Source organism: Neovison vison, chromosome 7 (genome assembly GCF_020171115.1).
Source record: "Neovison vison isolate M4711 chromosome 7, ASM_NN_V1, whole genome shotgun sequence".
In the NCBI taxonomy this organism is placed as follows: domain Eukaryota; kingdom Metazoa; phylum Chordata; class Mammalia; order Carnivora; family Mustelidae; genus Neogale; species Neogale vison.
The window spans coordinates 178730473-178754167 of NC_058097.1; the positions used below are offsets into that span (position 1 = coordinate 178730473).

At 48.1% G+C, this 23695-nt stretch overlaps 1 protein-coding gene across 2 annotated transcripts in view; it reads left to right on the plus strand.

Annotated features, from left to right (window-relative positions):
• KIAA1549L (KIAA1549 like) overlaps positions 1–23001 on the plus strand; it is a 113285-nt gene extending 90284 nt beyond the window's left edge. For both annotated transcript variants that reach the window (XM_044259048.1, XM_044259049.1), the window contains exons 17-20: positions 10485–10582; positions 13056–13204; positions 14383–14534; positions 19777–23001. In XM_044259048.1, the coding sequence (XP_044114983.1) occupies positions 10485–10582; positions 13056–13204; positions 14383–14534; positions 19777–20058 (681 nt within the window). In that variant the 3' untranslated portion in view covers positions 20059–23001. The remainder of the gene's footprint in view (positions 1–10484; positions 10583–13055; positions 13205–14382; positions 14535–19776) is intronic.
• The last annotated feature ends 694 nt before the right edge of the window (positions 23002–23695 follow it).

The window sequence follows — 23695 nt, forward strand, 5'->3', positions numbered from 1 at the left end:
CTCTAGCCTTGGAGACATCACTTAAATTCTCTACAGGTGAAATCAGCAAGAAAAATAACCTGCTTCCTAGGGTTGTTGTAAAGATTAAGCGAGTCGATCTGAGACTCTTAGGAGAATGCCAGGCACACAGTAAATGCTACAGCAGTCAGTCACGCCTATTTCGTTCGCTGCTAAGTGCACTTCAGGATCAGAGAAAGCGCCCAGTGACTGACAGCTTCCATGATTTAAGCCAGAATTTTAATTAGCATGCATTTCACTCATTACCAGAGTATCTACAGATACTTTTTTAAAAAGACAGATAAACTGCGGACCGTAATAAACAAAGCACTGTACATGTGTGACCGTAATAAACAAAGCACTGTACATGTGTAGGTTTCATCCTTATAAGAGTCTCTGCCCTGTTCTCGAAGGTTACTCATTAACAGAGATTTATAAGTAGTCATTGTAATGTGTGAGGACATAACAAAAGCCAACAGTTACTGTTTTACTGTTATTACATTTTGATCATGTGTACACATATGCTCTTGATCATGCTAGCTCATTTATTTCGTCCTTACTACATATGAGCCACTGAGGCCGGTATTAGTTTTTCCCTATTTTACAGATGAGGGAACTGAGGATTACACACATGTTCAGGTCGCACAGCCAGGAGGGGGCACCGCTGGGACCCAGACTCAGGCGGTCTGCACCAGGGCCCGTGTTCTTAACAAGCATGCTCTTCTCCCTCGTGTGATGTTACCTTGCCTCCTCGTCCGTCTTATTTCTTTCATCTGCTGTAGACTATTTGGGACATCTGTGGGCTTGTGAACCCTCAAGATAATTTCATGCCCCCAACCTCCACAGTCCAAACCACACAGGCACTTAATAAATCATTGCTATGCTATGTAAGTAAGTAGCCTACACACTGTTGTGAATTTCCTTGTTGTTCTCCTTTACTCCAGACTCCCCCCTCTCCTCCAAGTCACTGAGATGTCTCTCCTTGATCCTGCTTCTCATCCCTCCCCTTGGAATGTCAGTGTCTAGCCTTAACCTTTCCCAGTGACTAAGCTTTAGCAGGAGAGACAGGTTTATTTCGAATGGAACCTCGAGGGTAGGGTGGCTGTGTGTGGGGGACCACCATCCGCAAGCATTTGTCCTTAGTTCGGCAGGTGCAGAATTTCTATCTTGTCTATTCACTTCACGGGGATCAGCTCCTGGGAAGTTGACTCACTCTGATTAGGCTCCCAACAACGTTTTATTAAGGATTCGAACTTAGCAACCTGCAGTGAGAAGCTGGCTGACCACATGGGCCAGAACACTTCCATTTGCGGCTCAGTGTGGTCTTTCATTTGGTGAGAGCCAAGCTGAGGGCAGTAAGACATTGTCAGAAGAAGAGCTCGTTATTGGAGCTCTCTTCTCCATCTGTGATATGCAAACCTGGAGAGTACTGACAAGGACAAAGGGTAAACAACAACCATCTTTTTTACATCCCATTTTCTGAGATATGGGTAAAATACAATGCAAAATTCTTAAAATAGTTTTTAATCTAAAATAGAAGATTTGGGGGCCATGCCCAGCTCTCAGGAATCTGAGGCTGCCAGATCAAGGAAGTTTGCTGGATATCCAGAAGCACGACCTTCCAGAAGAGTGTCAGCAACTTAAGTGAGGCCAACACAGGCCATGCTCCCATCAGCTGGAGTCTAGACATCCTTTTCTCAGAAAGAGAAAAATTCTCACCAAGCCTTACAGATCCATCGCCTTTAAAAGACTTTCCTTTGGCCATCATGTTACAGTTTGCACAATTATAGTTTTCTAATTGTCCATTAAATCAGTACCAATCCTAATGGGGGAAAAAGGGTTTTTCTCACTGAGATTTAGAAAACACCTGAATCTTACCACATTTATACACAGCTGTTAAGTGTCTGATCCCTGGGAAGGGTCGCCTGTATCTGTCTCTATTGATTCATACTGACTTCAGTTTCGTGGGCTCATCATTCTTGACCTTCGTACATTGACCTCATCCCTGGACTTGCCCTCAGCCTGGAGTAGAAGGGCACACAGTGGCTGAATGTTGGTAGTCAGGGGCTGCAGCTCTGAGTCTTGGATTCCTCGTCCATGAAATGGTGGTAATAAGACAGCATCGGTGAGGATGAAGTGATGGAAAAAGTTTAGTACCTGCTACTTGTTTGCTGGTATTAATCAGACAGCTTCCAGTGATGCCCAGCACCTCAAATTGCTTGATCAATGGTAGTCATCATTGTAAAAATATTCTGGCCTTTTCAGGGAATTTCTCTATTTACATCCCTTCCCCTGACCCATTTGAGACTTTATCATTTCCTCCTCCTGCTCTGTTAAATTCCTTTATGGGGAGGCTCCAGTGCCCCAAGTAGGGGTCTCAAAGAATCTTCACTTCTGTTGGAAGATAATTCTTAAGAAGAACTAGACCCCTCTGGCTGGAGGCCAGACTCTGGGGATCCACAGAGGGATCTGATTTCAGAGCGAAAAAATCTAAACCACCAGGAAGGGTCTTCCAGCCGATGATGGGATCCACATCCACGGGGTCTCAATTTAACAAAACCATCTGAAAATTTCACTGTGGGACATAGGGAAGTCTAGATCATTCTGTTTGTCATAATTTGGGGTTGGCTGTGGTGCCGAGAAGGGCAACAATATCACCATTCTAGGCTTGAAAAATAAGGCCACCGAGAGAGAGCGAGAAAAAAACTGGGAGAGAACTGAGAAATAATACAGCAGAGAGATGGGCCATCAAACCAGAACAGTATCAAAGGCACTTCTCTTGTGAGGAAGGCTTCCTCTTTTTTGCTAACACATGGGGTCCCTATTTTCATAAAAGGAAAAAATAGCTAACGATACACAGTAGAAATAATGATTCTTAACCCGAGTTCTTGCCGAGCCCCCTTGTGCTACGATAATATGGGAATCCATAGGAAAGGGGACAATTTAGAAGGATAACTATGATTACTTTTCGGCTTCCAAAAGGAAGCTCTTGGAGCTCTGCCAGAGGACCATTGGAAGCTGGTAGTTTTTTTTTTTTTAAGATTACTTATTTATTTATTTGACAGAGATCACAAGTAGGCAGAGAGGCAGAGAGCCCGATATGGGGCTCGATCCCAGGACTCTGAGGTCATAACCTGAGCCAAAGACAGAGGCTTTAACCCACTGAGCCACCCAGGTGCCCCATGAAGCTGGTAGTTTTAAATGAGCTAGGCCAGGCTGATGGCATTTATATCATGGAAAAGGTTACTGCTGCCAGACTGGGACCTCGGGGTTGCAGTTTGGGGAACTCTTGATCCATTTCAACCCTAGAGTCTGTGAAAGGATGGACTTGACACCCAATGACCAGTCAGTTTTGCCAGTGCCCCCTGATGTGTCAAGTAGAATGAAGACATCCTTCGTCCTTCCTGTTGGTGTCAAAGAAGGGGATTCAGAGCAAGGCAGGAGCGTTAAAACCACCTCCCCACTGCAGCCTTGCCAGGGGCAACTAACAGTAATAATTACAACAGTGTCAACTGCGGCCATCTGCTGAGTTCCCATCACGTGCCGACACGAAGCTAAGTGCTGTGTAGACATTATTTCTTCGAAACTAACTAGCATCCTTTGAGGTCAATATTGCTATCCCCATGTGCTCAGTGAGGAAACTGAGGCTCAGAAACTGAAAAAACATGCCCAAGGTCACACAGCTGTTGAGGCTAGACAAGGGGTAGGAGCCCAGAGTTGACTTCAGAGCCCACACACTTTCCACCCTTTGGCCCAGTGGGCCTTGGGGTGTCCTCCAGACTTTGAGGAGACTCAGATCCCCAGAACGTCAGAGTGTGATCTCCTCTTAAGGAAGCTGACCCTGAGAAAATTTCGCCCATTCCTATCACTGCCACTGGTAAGGGAGACATCTCTATTAGGATGAAATTGAGAATTTCACACCTTTTTTTTTTTTTTCCTGTTCTCCCCTCAAAATCAAAACAAAACCTCTGTTGATGAGATACACAGACCTGTCAGGTATGAGTCTGCCTTCGCCACAACACTTGACTTCAAGAGATAATTACGTTTCTTATATTTCTCAGAATCTGATTTGAATCCATTCTGAGTTTACATCTGGCCAGGTGGGGTGGAAAATTCAGTGTCAGTTTTTACTGGGCTCCCTCCACCTCTGGTTGCACAAAGTCATTGGTGGCTGGGAAACAGTTGGAACACCAGGAGAGGATCTGTCCCCTGCATTGTTGGTTGGTGGGTCACTGTCCAACTCTCGGAAGTCCTTGAAAGCAGGTCACACTGTCACACTGTCCTATAGCCCCGGCATGGGGATCTTTGCCTCTGGACAACCCTGAGGAAAGCCCCTTGAAAGTCAGCCGAGTACCCAACATCCAGCCAAGGCATACCCTCGAAGCTTAGAAAAAGCCCTCAAGTGATTAAAAACCAGTTTATCCAGGAGGGCTGCGTGGGAAGGGAGAAAGGGAGGTGGAGGACATGAAGTCTGGAGAAAACTTGGCCCACAAAACTCAGGGGGAGCAGGACATTTACTTTTCTTTAGTTTTCTCTTCTCCATGTGCCCAAAGCTCTATTTCAGTTCAAGGTCTCCCTCCCTACCCCTGAGTTGAGCTATTGCGGGGTCTTACATGACGCAAAGCCTGGTGAAGGGGTGGGAAGAAGACATGAGAATCTGGTTTCAGTTTGTCTTCCTCTGACTACTCTGACTGGTGTCCCTGAGGAGTCCTTGTTTCTATCTAGTCTCCAGCTGTTATTCCAGGAGGAGCACAGCTGGATCCGGGCCTTCTGTTTGCAAGCTCTGTCCGGACCCCTCTCCACTTCCTGCCATACACACACACACACACACACACACACACACACACGCTATCCCTCTCGCCTGTCTATAATCTTCCTCATATTAGCCCACCCCCACCCCCCTACCCCCTCGAGGCAGGACCTAGAGCCCCTTCTCCAGACCCATCAGCATCTAAGCCTTCTGGCTTCCCTCCGACTCTCCCCACTTCCTAACCCAAGGGTGTTTACCTCATCTAGAGGCAAAATAGTCTAAAGGAACCTCTCCTTCCAAATCTCTTCTTTCAGAATCAACTTTAGGCCTTGAGTGCTTTCAGGCTTAGGTTTTTGATATTCAAAAGCTTCAATTCAGCAGTTTTGCTATTGAAACACCCATGAGAACTGGCTCCTGGACCATCTTCAGTGGCTGTGGCTATGGCATTCCTTCCCTGGGGCAGGAAGGCCGGGTGCCCTTGCTGCTTGGGGTAGGAGGAGGGCCCTGGATTCCAGGAATTGTGGGGAGAAGAAAGTGGTTTTCCTTGTGGAGGACCCACTGTGTGCCAGATGTCACATTAACATACAAAATGAGTCTTTCAAATAGCCTTTGGCCTGGGGGTCTCATAGCCACCATCAGCGGGTGAAGAAAGTAGGCACAGACAGATGAGTTGCTCATGGTCAAGCAGCTGCTAAGGATCAAGCCAGGATTCAACCCTGGTTTTGTCTGATTTCAAACCCGTGCCCTCTGCACCACACCCTCCTTAGCTCAGAGTTGCAAGGCAGCGGCCTTAACTGGCTATGGGATTTTGGACAAGTCTGTTGACCTCTCGGTTTTAGTACCCCCCTTGTTTAAGGCAAAGGGTATGGTCTCAATGTCTCCTGCTCTCTTTCCAGCTTGAACTTTTATGAGTCCCAAGGCCTTGGAAACCTTAGATAGGACTCTAGCAGTAGCTCATGGTAAGCTGACAGACCAAGATAAGCCCTGGGTTTTCACCATGGGGTTAGTCTTCAATTACCAAGTCCTCTGTTTTCAACTAAGTACGAACTGTCCTTCTGAAAGATTTTAGTTCCTACATCAGGACGTAAAGCTCTGTGCAGCCCCATGTAGATAGATGCCTGTTTTGCCTGGAGCAGTATCGTCCGTGTCAGCACAAGGCACTGGAGGGGGCCCTGGGCAACACAACCTAGCACTGTTCACAGGTATGGAGAGACTGGTGCGTCCACTTTGACTGGGGGCTGGCTTGCTGGTACTGGATAAAAGCCTCCAACGAGAATGGGTCGACTGTGGCCTGTCAGTCCTCCTTCCCACACCAGGCAAAGCCTGAGACCCTCTGCCCTGTCCCTCCAGCTGCAGGCTGCCCCCTTTGACCTGTATCCCTATAGTGCTCCCCTTGAGCACTATAACTAGTAACTAAGGTTACTAGAGAGGACGGCCTTGACCCACTGCCACCACCTCCCAAAAGCATTGCAACTGAAACTTTGAGCAAACTATGCAGTTACCTTTTTCCCTTCTACTCTTACAACCAAACTTCTAAGAAGCCTGAAGAGTGGCCCAGTCTAGTCACATCCAGGCTCCTTCTACCTCAGAGACCTCAGACCTGTTTACAAAACTGCCTTCAGTTCTGAGTCTCTGATCTCCTTCCTAGGCAGAGGGCAGGGATCCCAGAAGACGGTGTCCTTGGGTACCAGGCTGGACATCTCATGGCCACTGTCATAGAACAGGGAACTTGGAACCAGACAGCAGTTTTGAGCAATAGCTTCCAGTGAAATCCCAGTCACGACACTGCGAGCAGGAAGCCAGATTTCCAACTACATAACAAGGGAAACCAGAACGTGAGGGCTCAGAAGTCTGGGGAACCTGCACAGAGGGAGGGAGGAAGACATAAGGGAGGTCATTCTCTCAGCCCCCAAGCATAGGACACAGGCTCTATTTTTTATATGATGCCTGTGGTTACCACAGGGCCCTGAGAATACAGCCCAAAGGCAACGGTCTGATCTCCTGTATCTGGAAATATCTTCCAAAGAAAGGAATTCCCTTGGTACTTATCAAAAGCTCAGGATATTTAATCCATTCTTTGGTGAACAGGACAGACATAGGCATAGAAAGGCTTTTTCTTGGCTGAAAAAACTGTTGAGCATCGAATAAGCCTTCCAGGAATCAGGGATAAAAATAAGTCGTCTGTCTCACCAAGTATCGTGAGAGAGGCTAGAAGAGAGAAGAGGGGCTCCAAACTCCAAACCTCTTTCTCTATTTTGGGAAAGGCATGTCCTTACTTGAGGGTTTATTGATAATAAGGAAGTACCAGATAATGAGTTTCAAACTCTACAAAAGCCTAGAGTTCAGGGAGGTCCCAAGTTGTCATCATGCTGGTCAGTGAAGAGCCAAATTCACCAGCACCCCCTCACCAACTTCAACAACAGAAGCTCTGCCTTAACCTGGGTATGTGTTCAGGTTATGTCGTAATGATTTCATGGCTACAGAAAAGTTTGCTTGAAAGCCAATAGCTACTCAAAGGCCTTATTTCACAAGGAAAATGACAAAAAATGAGGGGCAGAGACCGACTGACTTGTACTGAAAGTGAACAGCTGAATCAAGATGAGAATTTCGGTCTCCTGACTCCAGTTCACTCAACATTGATTGAGCAAATACTGATTAAGGACGATTAGGTGCAAAACATTTTGCTTCATAAAGTCTAGGTACCATGGTTGCTGACACCCAAGTCACTTAGGATCTAGTCAAGCTTCAGAGTTTGGCTCCCTGACTACGACCTTAGCATACATCATTGATTAATGCTCAGAAAATGGAAATGGGGGCACCTGGGTGGCTCAGTGGGTTGAACCTCTGCCTTCGTTCAGCTCGGATCGTGATCTCAGGGTCCTGGGATGGAGTCCTTCGTCGGGCTCTCTGCTCGGCAGGGAGCCTGCTTCCTCCTCTCTCTCTCTCTCTCTCTCTCTCTCTCTTTCTCTCTGCCTGCCTCTGCATACTTGTGATCTCTCTATGTCAAATAAATAAAATATTAAAAAAAAAAAAAGAAAATGGAAATGCAGCACGGTAATGGAGCTTTCCAAGTTGACTCAGCCGGTACCCCTAGATCTGGGCAAATGTTTTCTTTCTTTCTTGTTCTGGAAAGTGAGCATTGCTGATACACTCCTAGGCTGACAGTTATTTTCTTTGAGCACTTTGCATTCCATGGTCTTCTGGGTGATGTTGAGAAGTCCAGTGTCAGTTTAAATGTCATCCCTTCGTAGATGATATACCTTTTCCCTCTGTCTGCTTTTAAGATGTTCTCTTTGCTTCAGCAGTCTACTGTTTCGGTACAATGTTTCCAGGTGTGTGTTTCATTTATCCTGCTTGGGATACATTGCACTTCCTGAATTTAGTAATTCATTGATTTTATCCATTCTGGAAAATTCTTAGTCATTGCTTTTTAAAATATTGCCTCTCTTCTTCTCTGGGACTTTGATTAGCTGCATGTTAAACCTTCATATTTTTTATTGCTCTTTTATATTTTCTGTCTTATCTATTTGTGCTTCATTCTTGGTAACTCCTTCAATTCCATTTTCTAGTTTATTACTTTTCCCTTCATCTGTGGCACCTCAATTTCTTCATTCCCCAACGTTGAGTGTTTTCTTTCTGTAAGTACATTTCACCTCTGAAAGTCCTATTCGTTCTTTTAAATTTCCCGATCATTCCTGAGAATATCTCTGTCTGGTCATTTACTTTTTATAAACATTTTTTACCTTTCTGTTTTCTGTTTTAAACCTAGAAACCACAAACTCTTAAGTCCTTAAAGATCTAAATCTGTTGTTTGTTTGTTTGTTTGTTTTTTCTCCTGACTTTCACCTATGTTTTCTGGTCTTTGATTATGAGCTCCTTTCTGCTCATCTTAATCTGTGCCATTCCTGAGAGCTTGGATTAGGGAGCTTGTCTCCAAAGAAAACTTAAAATTGCTCCTGCCTGAGCCTGGGAGCACTACCAGCCTGCCTTCATGGAAGGGACCAATGTCAGCCCCTTGCAGGTTGATTGTATCTCTGTTCCACTTGCCCACCCCACCCCCTTGCCTGTCCCAAGGCCTGATCTCTTAATCATTTACCAACATGGCACTTGTCTTCCAAGTAACCCACCTTTCATATTTGCATACTTCTGCTTCTCTCTCTGGTTTCAGCTCATGGTTTGGTTTTAGTTTGCTGAAGTGTGTGCAGGGTTGCGGGGAGGGAAGGGAATGGGTGGTGCACAGGGTCCCTGAGGTTTCTCTTAAATCTTGCAATTCCCGCTGTGCATTAAGAGGTATGTTTCATCTAGGATCTAGTTGTTAGCTCATGGGTCGGCCCTTACAAGTATGTAGTCTACTAAAATGCTGCAGGGGAGAAGACCTCATTCAGTTCAAAGAACCCTATTTATGGATTCCCTCTGCTGCTGCTTTTTGTCCTGATGCCTTCAGGCTTAAAGTCTTGTCATCCTGTTCCTCAAGAGATCTAGCAGGCATGATACCTAAAGAAAAAGATGAATGAGAAGCACAAGTTAAGCTTTGTCTTCCCAGATAGCATTTCCAGATTTTTCTCGCTAAAGGAGGCTGTGGCTTGGCTCTCTGATCCTTTCTATCTCTGTCTGTTTTCCTTTTATCCCCTCACATGTTGATTAAAGTCTTCACTTTTGTGACAGTTCCAATCCTTTTATCTTTGAATAGTGCTTTATAGATTGTGAAATACTTACATTGACTTGCCTGATCTTCCTAGCCCCCAACCCCCTTGGAGCAAGGCATCCTTGTCCCCATTTTAGAAGAGGAAAGTGAGGCCCAGAGAGGTCCTCCTAACTTGCTTAGGGACATAAAGTCTATTTGTTCACAAACCAGGACTTCCACCCTTACTTACTGACTGTAAACCCATTGCTTTCATCCACTAAACCTGCTTTCCATGAATAAGAAAGTAAAATGCAATCAATGATTCATTCATTTATTCATCTACTATTTATTGATCATGCGTGATATACCAGGCCCTGTGGCAAGCATCAGGATAGAGATGACAATAAAGCCCCCACCTTCATTACACTCTACCTGGTGGCAGACAACATAGAAACAAGTAATGATATACCAGAGAATGACAACTGCTATGACAAAAAATAAAGCAGAGTATGGAGAACAGAGTAACTAGGCCTTTGGGGAACAGCCTTTGGGGGCTGGCTGAACGAGATGGAGGAAGGAACCCCAGGAAGACCTGAGAGACAGCATCCCAGGGAGAAGTAGTAGCATGTATAAAAACCAGAGAGAGGAAAGCACTTGGTTTACTCTAAGATCAGCTCAGGGACTCTATGACCACAGTGGTTCAAGCATAGGGCAGCAGGGTCAGAGATGAGCTAGAAGAGGGGGCTGGGGGACTGAAGGAAGAGCTAAGGGCAGAGTTGGAGGAAGGAAGAAAAACCTGACCTGGAAGCTTGCTTTCCTTTTTTTTTTCTTTCTTCCTTTTTTTTTAAATTTTTTTGAGAGAAAGAGCACAAGCGGGGATGGGTGGGTGGTGAGGGGCAGAGGGCAGAGGGATAAACAGACCGGCCACTGAGCACAGAAGCTGACACAGGACTGGATCCCAGGACCCCGAGATCACTACCCACGCCAAAGTCAGATGCTTAACCAACTGCACCACCCAGGTACCCCGCACTTCCCTTTTCAATAAGAAAAACCTGTATGTTGATCAACACTGTGTTTTAACGTATCTTCCTCTGTTGCTTGTCCCTTTCACAGGCATACAGGTTTTCCCAGCTTCCTGAAATGGTCATGGGCTCTCCCCCTCCACCTGTACCTCCCCGGACTGGCCCTGTGGCTGTTGCTTCTCTCAGGCGGTAACACATTCCTTTCTTGGCCTTGTCGGGAATGTCGGGAATGTCAGGATAGGATTTGGTCCTGTGCACTCTGACCCGACAGATTTCCTTCATGCCTGCCCCCATTCAGGGTGCATCCCCCATAACCATGTGCTTGGGACACCCCGAGTACTACGAAGGAAGTGGGAGCACACAGAGCGTTGACCAACTTTCTTTTCATTTGAAATGGAATGTCCTGTAGAACCTACAATTGAAGAAACCCAGGGTCAACCAACCCATTCCTTGACCTGCAACACCTGAAAATTATTCCAACTGAGGCCACCACAATGGCCACCTCCAGTCTGGGCAGCTCCAGGCACGTGTGTGTGCCCCGAAGCCCCTTTTTCATTTAGGGGTGGTGTCCAAGAGGCCAGCGAGAGGCATGTCTAGGCACCCACCCTCACTCTTGACTCCCAGGAGGCTGAGAGCCCAGGAACTCAGATATGTATAAAGAGATGAACTCAGAAAGCTGCAACTCAGATATGATAAAGATATTGTCTTTGTTCTGTAATGATCTGACAAGCCTGTGTTTTAAATAAAGATAAGCAAGAAAGAAAAAACCCAGTGAGCACTAAGGGATGCTGGAATAGGCATCAGGTCCAGGATTAAGAAACAGCTGGGCCCGGGGGTAGGGACAGGCCAGTGCCCTGGCCCTCCTTCCCCAGCCTCCCCCTGACATGCTAGCCACACCCTATCTGGGGATCACAGGTCTGACCTTTGTGGAAATAGTGAAGAAAAATTAGCCCCCCACCCGGAAATGACCCTACCCTAATTTCCAGCGGTTTCGAACACCCAGCTGTGTGTAGACACCAGCTCCTGACCGCAGTGAGCCCGGGGTGGGGTGGGAAGCAGCAGACCAGGTTCCAGCCCAACCCGCCATGTAACGTGAGTGGCCTCAACTCGCCGGCCCCATTTCCTTCTCTGTAAAATGAGGGCAAGGGTCTAACTGAGGGCAGAGACTCGGGGATTCCTCCAAGGGGGCTGAGTGTATGGAGCAGAACCCGGGGATTTTCCTGGGAAGGGTTTTCTAAACTTGTAGCAGATACCTGGGAGAGTATGTGGGAAGCTAGGGAAGTCGGGGAGCAGCCAGGAGAAAGAGGGGAGGCAGCAAGAAAGGAAAGGAGACCCCACACTACTGAGCCCTCAGCACCCACTCTGAAGCTGAGTCAGCTCATGCCGGCCTCTGTGTTTCACCCTCCCTGGGCAGTGGTGGGGGCTTTAATTACTGCTGTGAGCTCTAATGGGACAAGCTTCAATGGGACAACAAGCTCTAATGGGACAGCAGTCATCTGTGGTCCATTTGCTAAGGGCCAGTGTCCCTTTCTTATTTCTTCTCTCAACCCTCCGTTTCTTCCCACGCCCTTCCACACTGTCTGCCGTCTTGCCGGATACCAGCAGGTCACTGCTTTCCATTTAGGCTCAGAGGATTAGAGCAGAGAGGAGCCTTGGACAGGGGGTCATCCACCCACTTTGTTTCACAGACCAGGAAACTGAGGGAAGGGGAAGGAAGGGCAGGGGAAGGAAGCTAGGACCCAGACTCTGCCTCTCTGCCCAGCTGCCTTGCTGTGGCTCTGTTCTATTCCAACAGTGACAGACCCTCTGCTGCTCAGAGGGTGGCCATATGGGCTGGCAGCCTGCCACCTGCTGTGGCCGCCTTTGCCTCCTTCCACTTTAATTTTAGGAGAGCCTGAAGTCCCTCTGTGAAGGGGAGGATAGAGACTGGCTAAAGCACCCTTTATTAAAGGGGGAGAGGCTGGCCCCCGCGGCGCCCCGGCAGCCCTTTTCTTGCTGGCTTTCTGAGCACTAAGTGGAAATACGATGTGTTTAATGGGCAGGATTCTCTGCTTGCCTGTGGGACCAAAAAAAAAAAAAAAAGTGCTTGTCATTCATAACGCTTAGGAAGTGCTAGGCTCCTGGTTCCAGGAGCAGCCCGAGTCTCGGGCTTCTTGCTGCCAGCAGCAGCAGCAGCAGTGGTCCTCGGATGCCCTCCCGGGTCACCAGCCCTGCTGCGGGGCTGGTGGGGTGGGGTGGGGTGGGGTGGGGACGGGCCCTCCAGACGGAGGCTTCTCATTGGCTGATGATGATGTCATCCCTTCCCAGGCCGACCATCCCCCTGCTAATACCCAGCGCTAATTGCCTGGCTTATTTTTCTGTGGAAATTAAGTGGGCTACTCCCCAGAGACACAAGAGCCACCCTCAGGGGAACACTGACCTTGAATATCTAAAAATGACTCCAGCTCGGTCCACCACCACGGCCGCTCCAGGTCTGGGCCCGCTGGCCTCCTTTGTGACTTGGGGGGCAAATCCAGGCCTGAGGACAGCACCCTTGTGGGGCTTGGAGGTCACCCGCGGCTCCCAGAGGTGACCCCAGAGGTGACAGGCGGGCGGGAACTTCTGGGTGGTGCGGCGGCGGCAGGTATGGGGAGCGGCTAACGCAGCCCCTCTGCGCCCGCAGGTCCACCTCGGACGTGGGCAGCAAGACCAGGATGGCCGAGTCCGCGGGGCCCGAGCCCGCCCAGCTGCACGACAGCGCCTCCTTCGCGCAGGTGTCCAGAGGCCCCGTGTCCGTGGCGCAGTTGGATCAGTCGGCTTTAAATTACTCAGGTGGGCAAGAGGAGAAACGCCTGGAAAAAGCCGGCGCTGCACCCCAGCCGCACCCCAGTGCTGTGTGTGTGCTCTTTGCACTGCCCTGCCCCCCACTTCCACATTCCCCACCTGCTACCTGTCATCCTCAGCAGTCAACAAGACGACTGTATGTCTGACTTCAGTAGCCCCGGCCTGCAGAGCTATTGTTCTGTTTCTTTAAAGAAAAATCTGAAATATGACAAAATAGGAAGAAAAATGTTTTAGGCAGGGCGTCCATTAACATTTGCCAGACTTCAGGGTTTCTTTGTAATTCTATGTATCTTTAAAGCATTACAGATAGAACTATCCAGCCCTTTATCGTTCCCCCTCTTCCCAGAGGTAATCCCAATCCTTAAATTGAGGGTGTTAACTTTTTTGCTACATGGGTATGTATATGCAGGTATGTCTGCTAATGCTGTTGGTATTTTACATGTACACAAGTGACATCAAACTGTACCTTTCCCTCAGCCTTTGTTTTCTTGACTCAGCCTTGGGTTCAAGATGGGTAGGTACGAGTAGCTCTAATTCATTTGTTGAAACTGCCATATGGATTCAATGATACCATGTGCCACAGTTTTCCTTTCCCCTAAGAAAGGACATGTGGGTTGTTTCCAATTTTTTGCTGTTACAAACAGTGCTGAAATGAACATCAAGGTTTATCCATGCCCTAAGTGGTTTTCTGAGTCTTTTCAAAGCACACCTTCTAGGCTAAAACTGCAAGCACTAGGTTGCCAGCACTTACTAACGCCTTCACAGTGTCCAGAATTTCCATCAGTGGAATCCATCCCTTTTGGCTCCTTTTCTTGCCTTTTTAAGCATACCTCTTTCTCCTAGGAGAAAAAATATCTGGACACTGAGATGTCCCTTCTTGCCAGTAGGTCCGGGGCGTTGGGATGGGGCTGGGGGATTTGCAAGGGGAGTTGCGCCATCATTTCTCTAGAAAACCTGGTCTGCATCCCAACAGATGACTGTGCCGGTGGGCGGGGCTAGGACTGCAGGTGGAGGTCCGCTCCGCACCTCATGACCCCCCTCTCCCCATGCCAGAGCTCCCACTCCCCTCCCCTCCCTCGTTTCCCAGCTTCCCCCAGCTTGTGCAAAGGCCAGCCCAAGAGGTGGGGCCCTGGTCTAATCTTCCCCACGCATCTCCCCCACACCAGGTAATACGGTGCCGGCAGTGTTCGCCATCCCAGCTGCCAACAGACCCGGCTTTACCGGCTACTTCATCCCGACGCCTCCCTCATCCTACAGGAACCAGGCCTGGATGTCCTATGCAGGAGAAAATGAGCTCCCCAGCCAGTGGGCCGATTCGGTGAGACCCTTGCTGATTCCCTCACAATCCTACCTGCTGGACGCGCTCGAGGGAGGAAATGGATGAGAGGTTGAGACAGTGTTTTGTTATCTCAACCCACTTCCCACTAACCAGGTGGCTCATGTCTGTCCTTTGAGAGGAGACAGAGTGGTCAGGTGGGGTGACTTGTGATGTCCCTCAAGAGGGACTTGAGACCCACCTTCCAGTCCAGGTTCCACTTCCTAGCGGGGTGACCTTAATCAAAGAAATTTTTATTACCACTATAATTTTTTGAGTGTTTTCTATGTGCCAGACACCATGTTAGATATTTTATTTGTATTACCTTATTTAACAATTCCCATGATGTGGAAACTGAGGCCCAGTCAGGTGACCTGTCTAGAGTCACACAGTTGTAGGAAGGGGCTAAAGCCAAAATTCAAACCTGCATTGCTCTGGCTCCAAAGCCTTTATTAATTTTGTTCCTTTTATTTTTTATTTTTTTAAGATTTTACTTATTTATTTGAGAGGGAGAGAGTCAGCATGAGCCAGGGGGAGGAACAGAAGGAGAGGGAGAAGCAGATTCCCCACTGAGCATGGAGCCCAAAGTGGGGCTCGATGCTGGGACCCTGGGATCATGACCTGAGCCGAAGGCAGATGCTTAACCGACTGAGCCACCCAAACATCTTGTGTTCCTTTTAGTTTTAAAATTCTTTAAAAATTATAGATGAAACACCAGAACATATAGTTTTAGGAAGTCAATATTGAATTACTTTGCAAGTAGATCCTAAGGCATTCCGCTTGACTTCCAGCAAAGGACCGTCTTATCAGGACACCTGGTTCCATCCTCCATCATAAGTAGGCGTATATGGGTGGCACAGTGGATCTGGCCTAGCGGACACCAAAGAGGGGTAGCAACACATTGAACCTGGATAATCAGACACAAACCTGCCTCTGAGTCACTTGTCAAGGGCTACTAAGTGAAAAAAATCAAGCAAACAAAAAGAGTACAATGATGGCCTCTAGTGTGGGTTGCCCCATCCCTCCATGAGACCATCCACTATGATAAGAAAGGCAGGAGGTCTCCCAGGCCCAACCTGAGGATTCCCTAATGCTGTGTGTCATTTTAGGGTTTGGTCTCAACATTTGAAATATATCCTAGGTTTAGCAAACATGCTGAGGCCCAAGGCCCAGGTCATTTTTCTCCCTGTCCAAACCCCGGGGCTCCATACTTTCTACCTCCGCAGGTTCAACTCAGCCTTGGTGCTGGTGTCTGTTCTTATCATAGAGATGCCACATCTGAATGCCATCAACGGGGTAAAGCTAACCTATATAAATTAATTTTCCTGATAATCAAAGCTTATCCTTTTAATTTTCAAAGCACTTAAAGTATATGCTATCTTGCATTAAAAAAATTCTGGAATGAATTTATCCTCCCTTCCTTCTTTAAAAGAGGAACACAATTGAATTTGTCTCTAGCAAATGATCCGACATCATCATTATGCCTTACTATACTTAAATGACATTTGTAAGATGCGCTCTGATGGTAGGATGATTGCCAACACCACACATCTCCCAACTACTATTTTTGCAGTTACTACAAGCCTCAATATGTTTTTTCTCTTTTTTCTCCAACCTTGTTCCCAGCCAGACCATCTATTGCTGTCAGTGTCCCTGCTTGCACAGATATACTCACCCTTAAACATGCTTTTCCTAATGGGCTGTTATCTGCAAATGAGGCCTATCTGAGCACATTGGAACTGTTTGTCAAGTTGGAGTAAATAAGCTTTAAGAACAACTGTAGGGAATCCCTATTGTTAGGTCTACAAATCTTAATGTGAGATTTTATGGCTTCTGTTTTGGTGGGTTGTGGGCCTTTCGCTTCCTTTGTCATGCTCGGCTATTTTAAACAGCTGAAATCACTGGGTATGCAGTTGGTCAGTTCAGAGCTTACTTGACTCCATTAATTCCACTTACCATCTAAACATACTGTGTGCTTTTCAGAAAACAGATGATACTTAACTTGTGACAATTAGGCAGTAAGCCTCTAGCTTTGTCGGTTCACTCTCTGCATGGAAAGTTCCACTGTGTACTCTGCAGGAGTCAGTGGAAATACCTTCCAGAACTTTGGCCCTTGCCCTCAAGATAATAGCTTAGCCAGGTTTAGGGCCCCTTCAAGAGGCTTTGGGGTTCACAGTGCCTTAAAGATGAACAGGAACCCAGCAAACCAAAACCCAGCCTTCCTAACAGGATGATTCGACCATCCTGGGTCCATTCCTGTCAGTGCGAAGGAGAGTTCGTTTCCTATCATTTGTATTTAAGAGGAACATGATCACTGTGGCTTAAATGGGTCTTTCCTGGAGCCCCGTTACCACCTACAGTTAAGCAGGGTGGCGGTTCCGCACATGGAGCATAGTAGCCAGGAACCACAGCGGGGGCATTTCTCTCACGTGAATGAAAGTACAGAAAGCTGTACTCAGCGCAGAAGGGAACCAGTTCTGAAGGCTCAGAGGGACCAGTTGGCAGCCTGAGAAATTGGGGCAGGGATGGTGTCCACTTCCACATCCAGATGAGAAGGAGGAAACCCCATCATTTGGGTGTCTGACCTTCCTGATCCCCAGCTATCCAGACATCCAGAGCTAGCTCAGACCAAATCACTTCAACCTAGGCCTGACTAACAGAAATCATCCTCGGCGCTGGATGGGGAAGTGTTGGGAGGGGTGTGCTGTGATCAACAGGTGATGCCTGTCCTGGGCACTGCCTAGGAAAGGAGTAGCGTTTGCCAGCCCCAAATTTTGGCCAGCAAGATGTGATGGCTCCAGCCTGGATCTAATATTAGGGGAGAAAGACTTTCTCATCTGCTCATCTTCTCCACTCCACTGGAGTGGAAGTCAGGCATCCCTGGCCTGTGCCAGCCACTGGCACCAAGATGCTTGACGCCGAGAGCTGAGGGGTCTTGAGAGTCGGACCCTGACTCTCAGCTCCAGCTGAACTTGAAATGCAGAGAGAGGGGATACAACAGCTTCCCTCACAAATATAGGGCACCATCTGGTCATCCTTCAGTGATTTTCAGACCGTGTTCCTTAGAACCCCAAGTTCTGAGAGACTCTCTGCTGTCTACCATGCATAATTCTGGGCACTGGTGCACAGTGACAAGCAAGACACCATTCTGCCATTAGGAAGTTGATGGCCTGAGACGGGATGACATCATGAGCAATGACTGACTCTAGAGAAACTGCCTGGAAGCACCTTCCAGGGAGCCCTTGGCTAATGTAGGGCAGGGGAGGCTGTCCTGGAAAAAGTGACCTTTGAGCTGAGACCTGATGTGTTGGTCCTCTGTCCTGGTCTTGGCTCTGTTTCCCCACAACCGCTTATACATTCCCAGCACTTGTGGCCCAAGGACATAGACAGTTCGACCCTGGTTTTCCTCTCAGATGCAAGGGAAAAACATACAGAAATATGTACCGCCCTTGTGTAGAAATACCCACCATTAGCACCCATTTGCCACTTTGCCTTTCTTTGCCAGGTCTTGGGAAATTGAAGCCTCAAACTTTGGGACATCGATTCTACCACTTCTTCCCTCACTCGGGCCCTAACCTAGCCCATTGAGGTAGCCTCAGAACTCTCTTGACCTCCAGTGGGTCTACTCCCAGTGTCCTTTCTAAAATACAGGCCCCTCCTCTGCCTACACCCACTGGTGGCCCCAGGCCAGGCGTCAGGCGTGCATCTCAGAAAGCTGCCTGCTTGCACCGGGGCTGTCAGAACATTTCAGGCGGAGTGCAGGGAGGCTGCTCTCCTGGTGTGCATTCGCCCATCCAAAACTTCTGACTCATCACCCAACCCCATCCTCCTCCATCCTCACCAGGGAGACAGGTGTCTCTGTAAAGAATGGGAACATGCCGTATTGCTGAGAAGCATGCCATAGAAAACTGCACTCTGTAGCCTGGCATTCGGTGGCTTTCTGATCCGGCCCTGCCTGTCTTGTCTTCTCTGAGCTTCTCCCATACCCCGTACATCCTCTCTGGTCAGCCGAACTCTTCGAAGCTTCCTGGACACACCGTCCTCCACACGTACCCCTGGGCCTCTGTCTTTGCTTTTCCTCTGCTGGAAAACCCCTCCCACCTTGACCTCCTGGCCACAGCCCGTTCGTTCATCTTCAGACCCAGCTAAGCTGCATCTCCCTGAAGGCTGCCTGACTCCCCACACGTGTCCCTTCCCCCAGCGCCCTGTGCCTCCGTTGCCCACAGGCACGCAACCCACAGGGGTCTCGCTAACATTATGGGATAAAAAGGCCTTCTGTGAGTTGTTCTGGAACACCATCCCCACCTGTGGCACTGTTTCTGTGGGAAAGTTTATCTTGAATTCCAGATCACTGACATGTCCTTATCACCAAAAGTGTCTATATCTGTAAGCATCAAAGTATGTGTCTTCCACATTGAATAAAAAGAGAAAAATCTTCAAGGAACCCAGGTCACATCCCAGATCTGAGACAGTGCAGGGACTAACTCCCAGCCCCTGGCGTCAGACAGACCTGCTCCAAGCGTGTCTCCGTGGCCTGTTAACCGTGTCACCCATGATTGTGGCACTCTGCTTGGGTGTCCTCTCCTGTAAAATAAGGACCACAGTATCTGCCTCTGAGGTTGTTGCTTTGAGAATTGAACGAGATAAGGTGTGGGAAGCCCTTAGCACAGGGCTTTCCTTCCGTGTCAGCAGTCTCCCGTCGGTAATCCCTGTGCTCTTTGCGGTCCACGAAGAGAAACACTTGTTTGCTGGATTGTGTCATGTTAAAAGCTAGGCAGGTAGATTCAGGTATAGACTCAGGTACATGCCAATTGCTTGTAGCGAGGTTCAAAACCCCTACTTCGTTCATCTACCCAGCGTATCCAGTGAGTCCAAATTACCTGTGTTCTGAGCAGACTCCAGGTTTTATATATGGACAATGGTGCGTGGTCTCCATTTTCTTCTGAAGCTCTTCCTGGCTTCAGTCCCCACCCCTGCGTCCAGTACCAAGCGTGTCCTATGACTGGAGCCCCTTCCTTTTTTTTTTTTTTTTTTAAAAAGATTTTATTTACTTATTTGACAGACAGGGATCACAAGTAGGCAGAGATGCAGGCAGAGAGAGGAGGAAGCAGGCTCCCCGCTGAGCAGAGAGCCTGATCATGACCTGAGCCAAAGGCAGAGGCTTTAACCCACTGAGCCACCCAGGCGCCCCTGGAGCCCCTTCCTAATCCTGGACCCTTCCCTTCTCTCCTGACACCCTCTGCAGGTCCCCCTCCCAGGGTACATCGAGGCTTACCCCCGATCGCGATATCAGCAGAACTCTCCGTCCAGACTCCCTCGCCAGTACAGCCAGCCCGCAGGCACGCACCCCAGCCTGGAGCAGGCGCCGGGGCCATCCACGGCGGCCTCGCAGCAGAGCCTGGCCGAGAACGACCCGTCAGACGCGCCCTTGACCAACATCTCCACTGCAGCCCTCGTGAAGGCCATCCGGGAGGAGGTGGCCAAGCTGGCCAAGAAACAGACAGACATGTTTGAGTTCCAGGTCTAATACCTCCACCCCGTGGGACTTCCAGACTCCAAGGAAACAGTCTTCCGGTGCCTCGGCCTAACCTGCTGGGACTTGAGGTGCAGACCCTGTGGGAGTCATTCTCACCCTCTGAAAAGGTGAACACTGGAGCTTCTGGGCCACCGAGGACACTCTTGGCCAACTGGATTCTTGGCTGCTTCTGCTGATTGTACATCAAGAAGTCCCCACGTGGGACCCCATGTTTGATAGTCTGTAAAGTTAAATGTTTGAACTGGGGGTGTATTTCCCTACGGAGCCTTAGTCACAAGAGACACTAACTGATCTGCAGATCCCTGTCCAAGGCCACATTTTAATAAGTCACCGGAAGGGGGAGAACATTGCTCTGTCTCCGGTGAGTTCTGCATGTTAACCCTGTTTCTGTGTTAAAGGCGATGTAGGCATCTGATTAAGCGCCAGACCGCACACTCTCTCTCATTCAGCCGTGACTGTAATCATTAGTCACCTCCGGTCCGTCAAGGAGGTGTTGACTCCAGCCAAGAAACTCGAGCCCTTTTCTTTTAAAGGTTCAGATTCAAAGTCAGATGAATTGGATGAAAATCCGGTACTGTCTATGGCTCTACCTATAAATAGTCCTGACCCTTTTTTCCTCCCGTTCATGAAACAAAGGCCAAGGAAGAGAGAAGATTGAGGGGGAATGGTGGGTTTGGGTTGACAGATTTTTGGAAAGGTATTACCGTTTGGGAACTTAAGTGCCCTGCAAGGTCGTATCTAACTGAAAGAGGATGCTAAGAGCTTTGAGGATTATACAAAAAAAATCAGTCATCCATCTGAGGTCTTTCTTTGCCCGGCAATGAAGGTGGTCTGAGAACAAAGATTCTCTCTCCTTTGAGATAAGAGAAATATCAACGTTTACAGGAAAACCTCTGTCTCTTCAACAGCGACGTCCAGCGTGTGCTGCCGAGGGACAGAGAAGGACAGAGTAACTGATGCCTGTTCCGAAGCAGAAACAGTGAATCCCCGGTCTCCCCCTCCCTTGGCTGCAGCCTCTGTTTATAGAAGCTTCTGAATGTAGAAAATCTGTTGATTTACGTTTAGATGTAAATACCATTTTTAAAAGTGTATGGAGTTTGCCAGTTCCCTCCGTCCCCGCCCCCACAGTCAACGGATGCAGGAGGACATTGGCTTACTTTAGGACCGCCACGTGGTAAATGGCACTCCCTGGCATGGTGAGGTGGTCTCCAGAGCTCTGGGTGGACACTGCCTCACAACCCCGAGGCACCAGCTGCTGACCATCAATGCCTAAGCAAACCAGCCACCGACTTCAGGTGGCCCCAAGGAGGGAACCTTGTGGCTCCCTCACCAGCTCTGGTGGGGGCCTCCTTGGTGTCTTGTTGGAGAATGAGGTCCTGTCCTGCCTTCACCCATAACCCATCTAGCTTCAGCTGTATCCATGCCTTCTGAGCCCATCTTGCCATTTTTCCTCATGAGTTTCTTTGGTCTTTACTGAGAGAAGGTGGAAATTTAAAAGTTGAGAGACGAGTAGGAGTGGAACTGATTCGAATGGAGATTCAAACTGTCAAAGCACAGACTTTTCAAAGAAGCTGTTTTTATTTCCCAATGGCAAATTGCCCTTTCTGGAAAGTTCCAGAGATGATGTGTCATGGAATCCCCCCAAACAAGTCTCTTGTTCGGATGATATTAGGTAGTGTCCTTTTGGTATGCTGGTCGATCTTTCATAGTGTTAGTTTTTTGTTACTTAAAAAAAAAAAATCAGCTATAAATAAAATGTATTTTTGTAATTTCCATGTGTATATATGGTATATTTCTACCAATGGCCAGTTGTTGTAGTCCAAAACCTAAATCAGCTTGCAAAACACTGTGGATGGTGCAAGATTTTATTGACAGATTAACACAACGCCTAAGTCTATCCAAATAGGTATTCAATGCACTTGAATGAACAAAGAGCCAAAGAAACTCAGCCTTTTCATGCAAATGGTATGAGTCTGATAAAGTCAGCCACATTGTCCCGCCTTATCAATAATATTAATATTTCATCAGTGCAATGATATCAACCCAGTACTTTGTCTACTTGGTAAATGCCTGGATATCCTGTATGTGAAAATGAAGTTTCAAGACCTTAGTGTGATGAAACTGGACACTTCAAAGCCAGTGTCCGAGCTTTGGATGTTCCAGTGACTTATGGAGAATGAGCCTACAGCCAGTAGTGGTGCGGCTCCAGCTTGCTCAGAGGATGGAGAAACAAATCATTGCAGTCTTTGCCGAACCCCCAGGAAGTACTGAGTTAGTCAACTGAGATGACTAAAAATATAGCGTGCTAAATCAGACACACTCGTAAACTAGACACCACACGTTTAAGAAAAGTATATGGGAGGAAAACCTTAAACTGAAAAGAAATCAATCTGTTCATGATTTTTCCAGCACCAGGGAGACAGCTGCCATTTTTAGATTTTCTGTGACTGGTAAATTATGTGGTCCCTTCTCTGAAGAGACTCCTGACCTCGTGGAGGGGACAGATGCCTGGACAGCTGATTGTGAGCAAAGACAGATGGGCAGAAGTGCCTCATGGAAGTGAAAATAGAGTTCTGTGAGAGCCCAGAGGCTCTACGTTCCTCCTGACCTTCCAGACGGTTCAAGAAGCCACGAAGGACCTTGGCAGTCTCGGAGAAGACTTTCTGGAAAAGCGAAGCGACCTGCTTGAGGATTCCAGCCCAAGCCTGCTGATTCATGATTCAACTTGCTTTCCATTTCACCACGCTGCCTGCACACTTGTCTGTGACGCGTTTCTTGAACTGTGATAGGAAGTTTAAACAGTAGACCAGGGTCAGATGAGGGACGCCCTACATTCTCCTGAAGAGAAAAGATGACTGGATATGTAGAGGACTTCAGATAAAGTGTATAGAGGACGATGCGTTTGTGGCATAATAAACATTTTTCAGAACTTGTTTTGATGTGAGTTTTCTGCATTCCTGAAAAGAAATGCATTTTGGCTTTTTCCAGAGAGTCTTCAAGGAAATGGTGTTCTCCTCAACTGCTCATGTTCAGGACTACAGGGGTGCATTCCTCTCTCAGTGCCATGGATCCAAACGAGCAGGGAGGGAGGCCATGACCACATGTCATGTTGGGGCCACAGATTCTATGCTCTGCCTTAGGGAAGGCTGCCCCATGTGCAGAAGCCTGAAAGTCTGTCGTGTGCCCAGGTACCTAGGATCTGAGATGGCAGTGATTACCTACAGAGCCAGAAGTGCTCTCTTTCAGGGTGTGCTGTGGGCTTACTGTTGTGTCCCACCCCCATTCATATGTTGAAATCCTAACCCCAACGTGATGGTATTAGGAGGTGGGGCCTTAGGGGGGGTGGTAGTTCAGTTATGAGGGTGGAGTCCTCATGAATGGGATTAGTGCCCTCATAAAAGGGATCCCAGAGAGCCTACTGCCTTCTTTTTTTGCCACATGAGGCTACAGTAGGAAGTCAACAGTCTTGCAGCTCTGAAAAGGTTCTCACCAGACCCCGATCCCACTGATCTTGTAGGTCTGGGCTCCAAAGGTATGAGAAATAAATTTCTGTTGTTTAAAGGTCACCCAGTCTGTGGTACTTTGTTATGGCAGCCTGGACCAACTGAGACGGGGTGGATTATGTTAA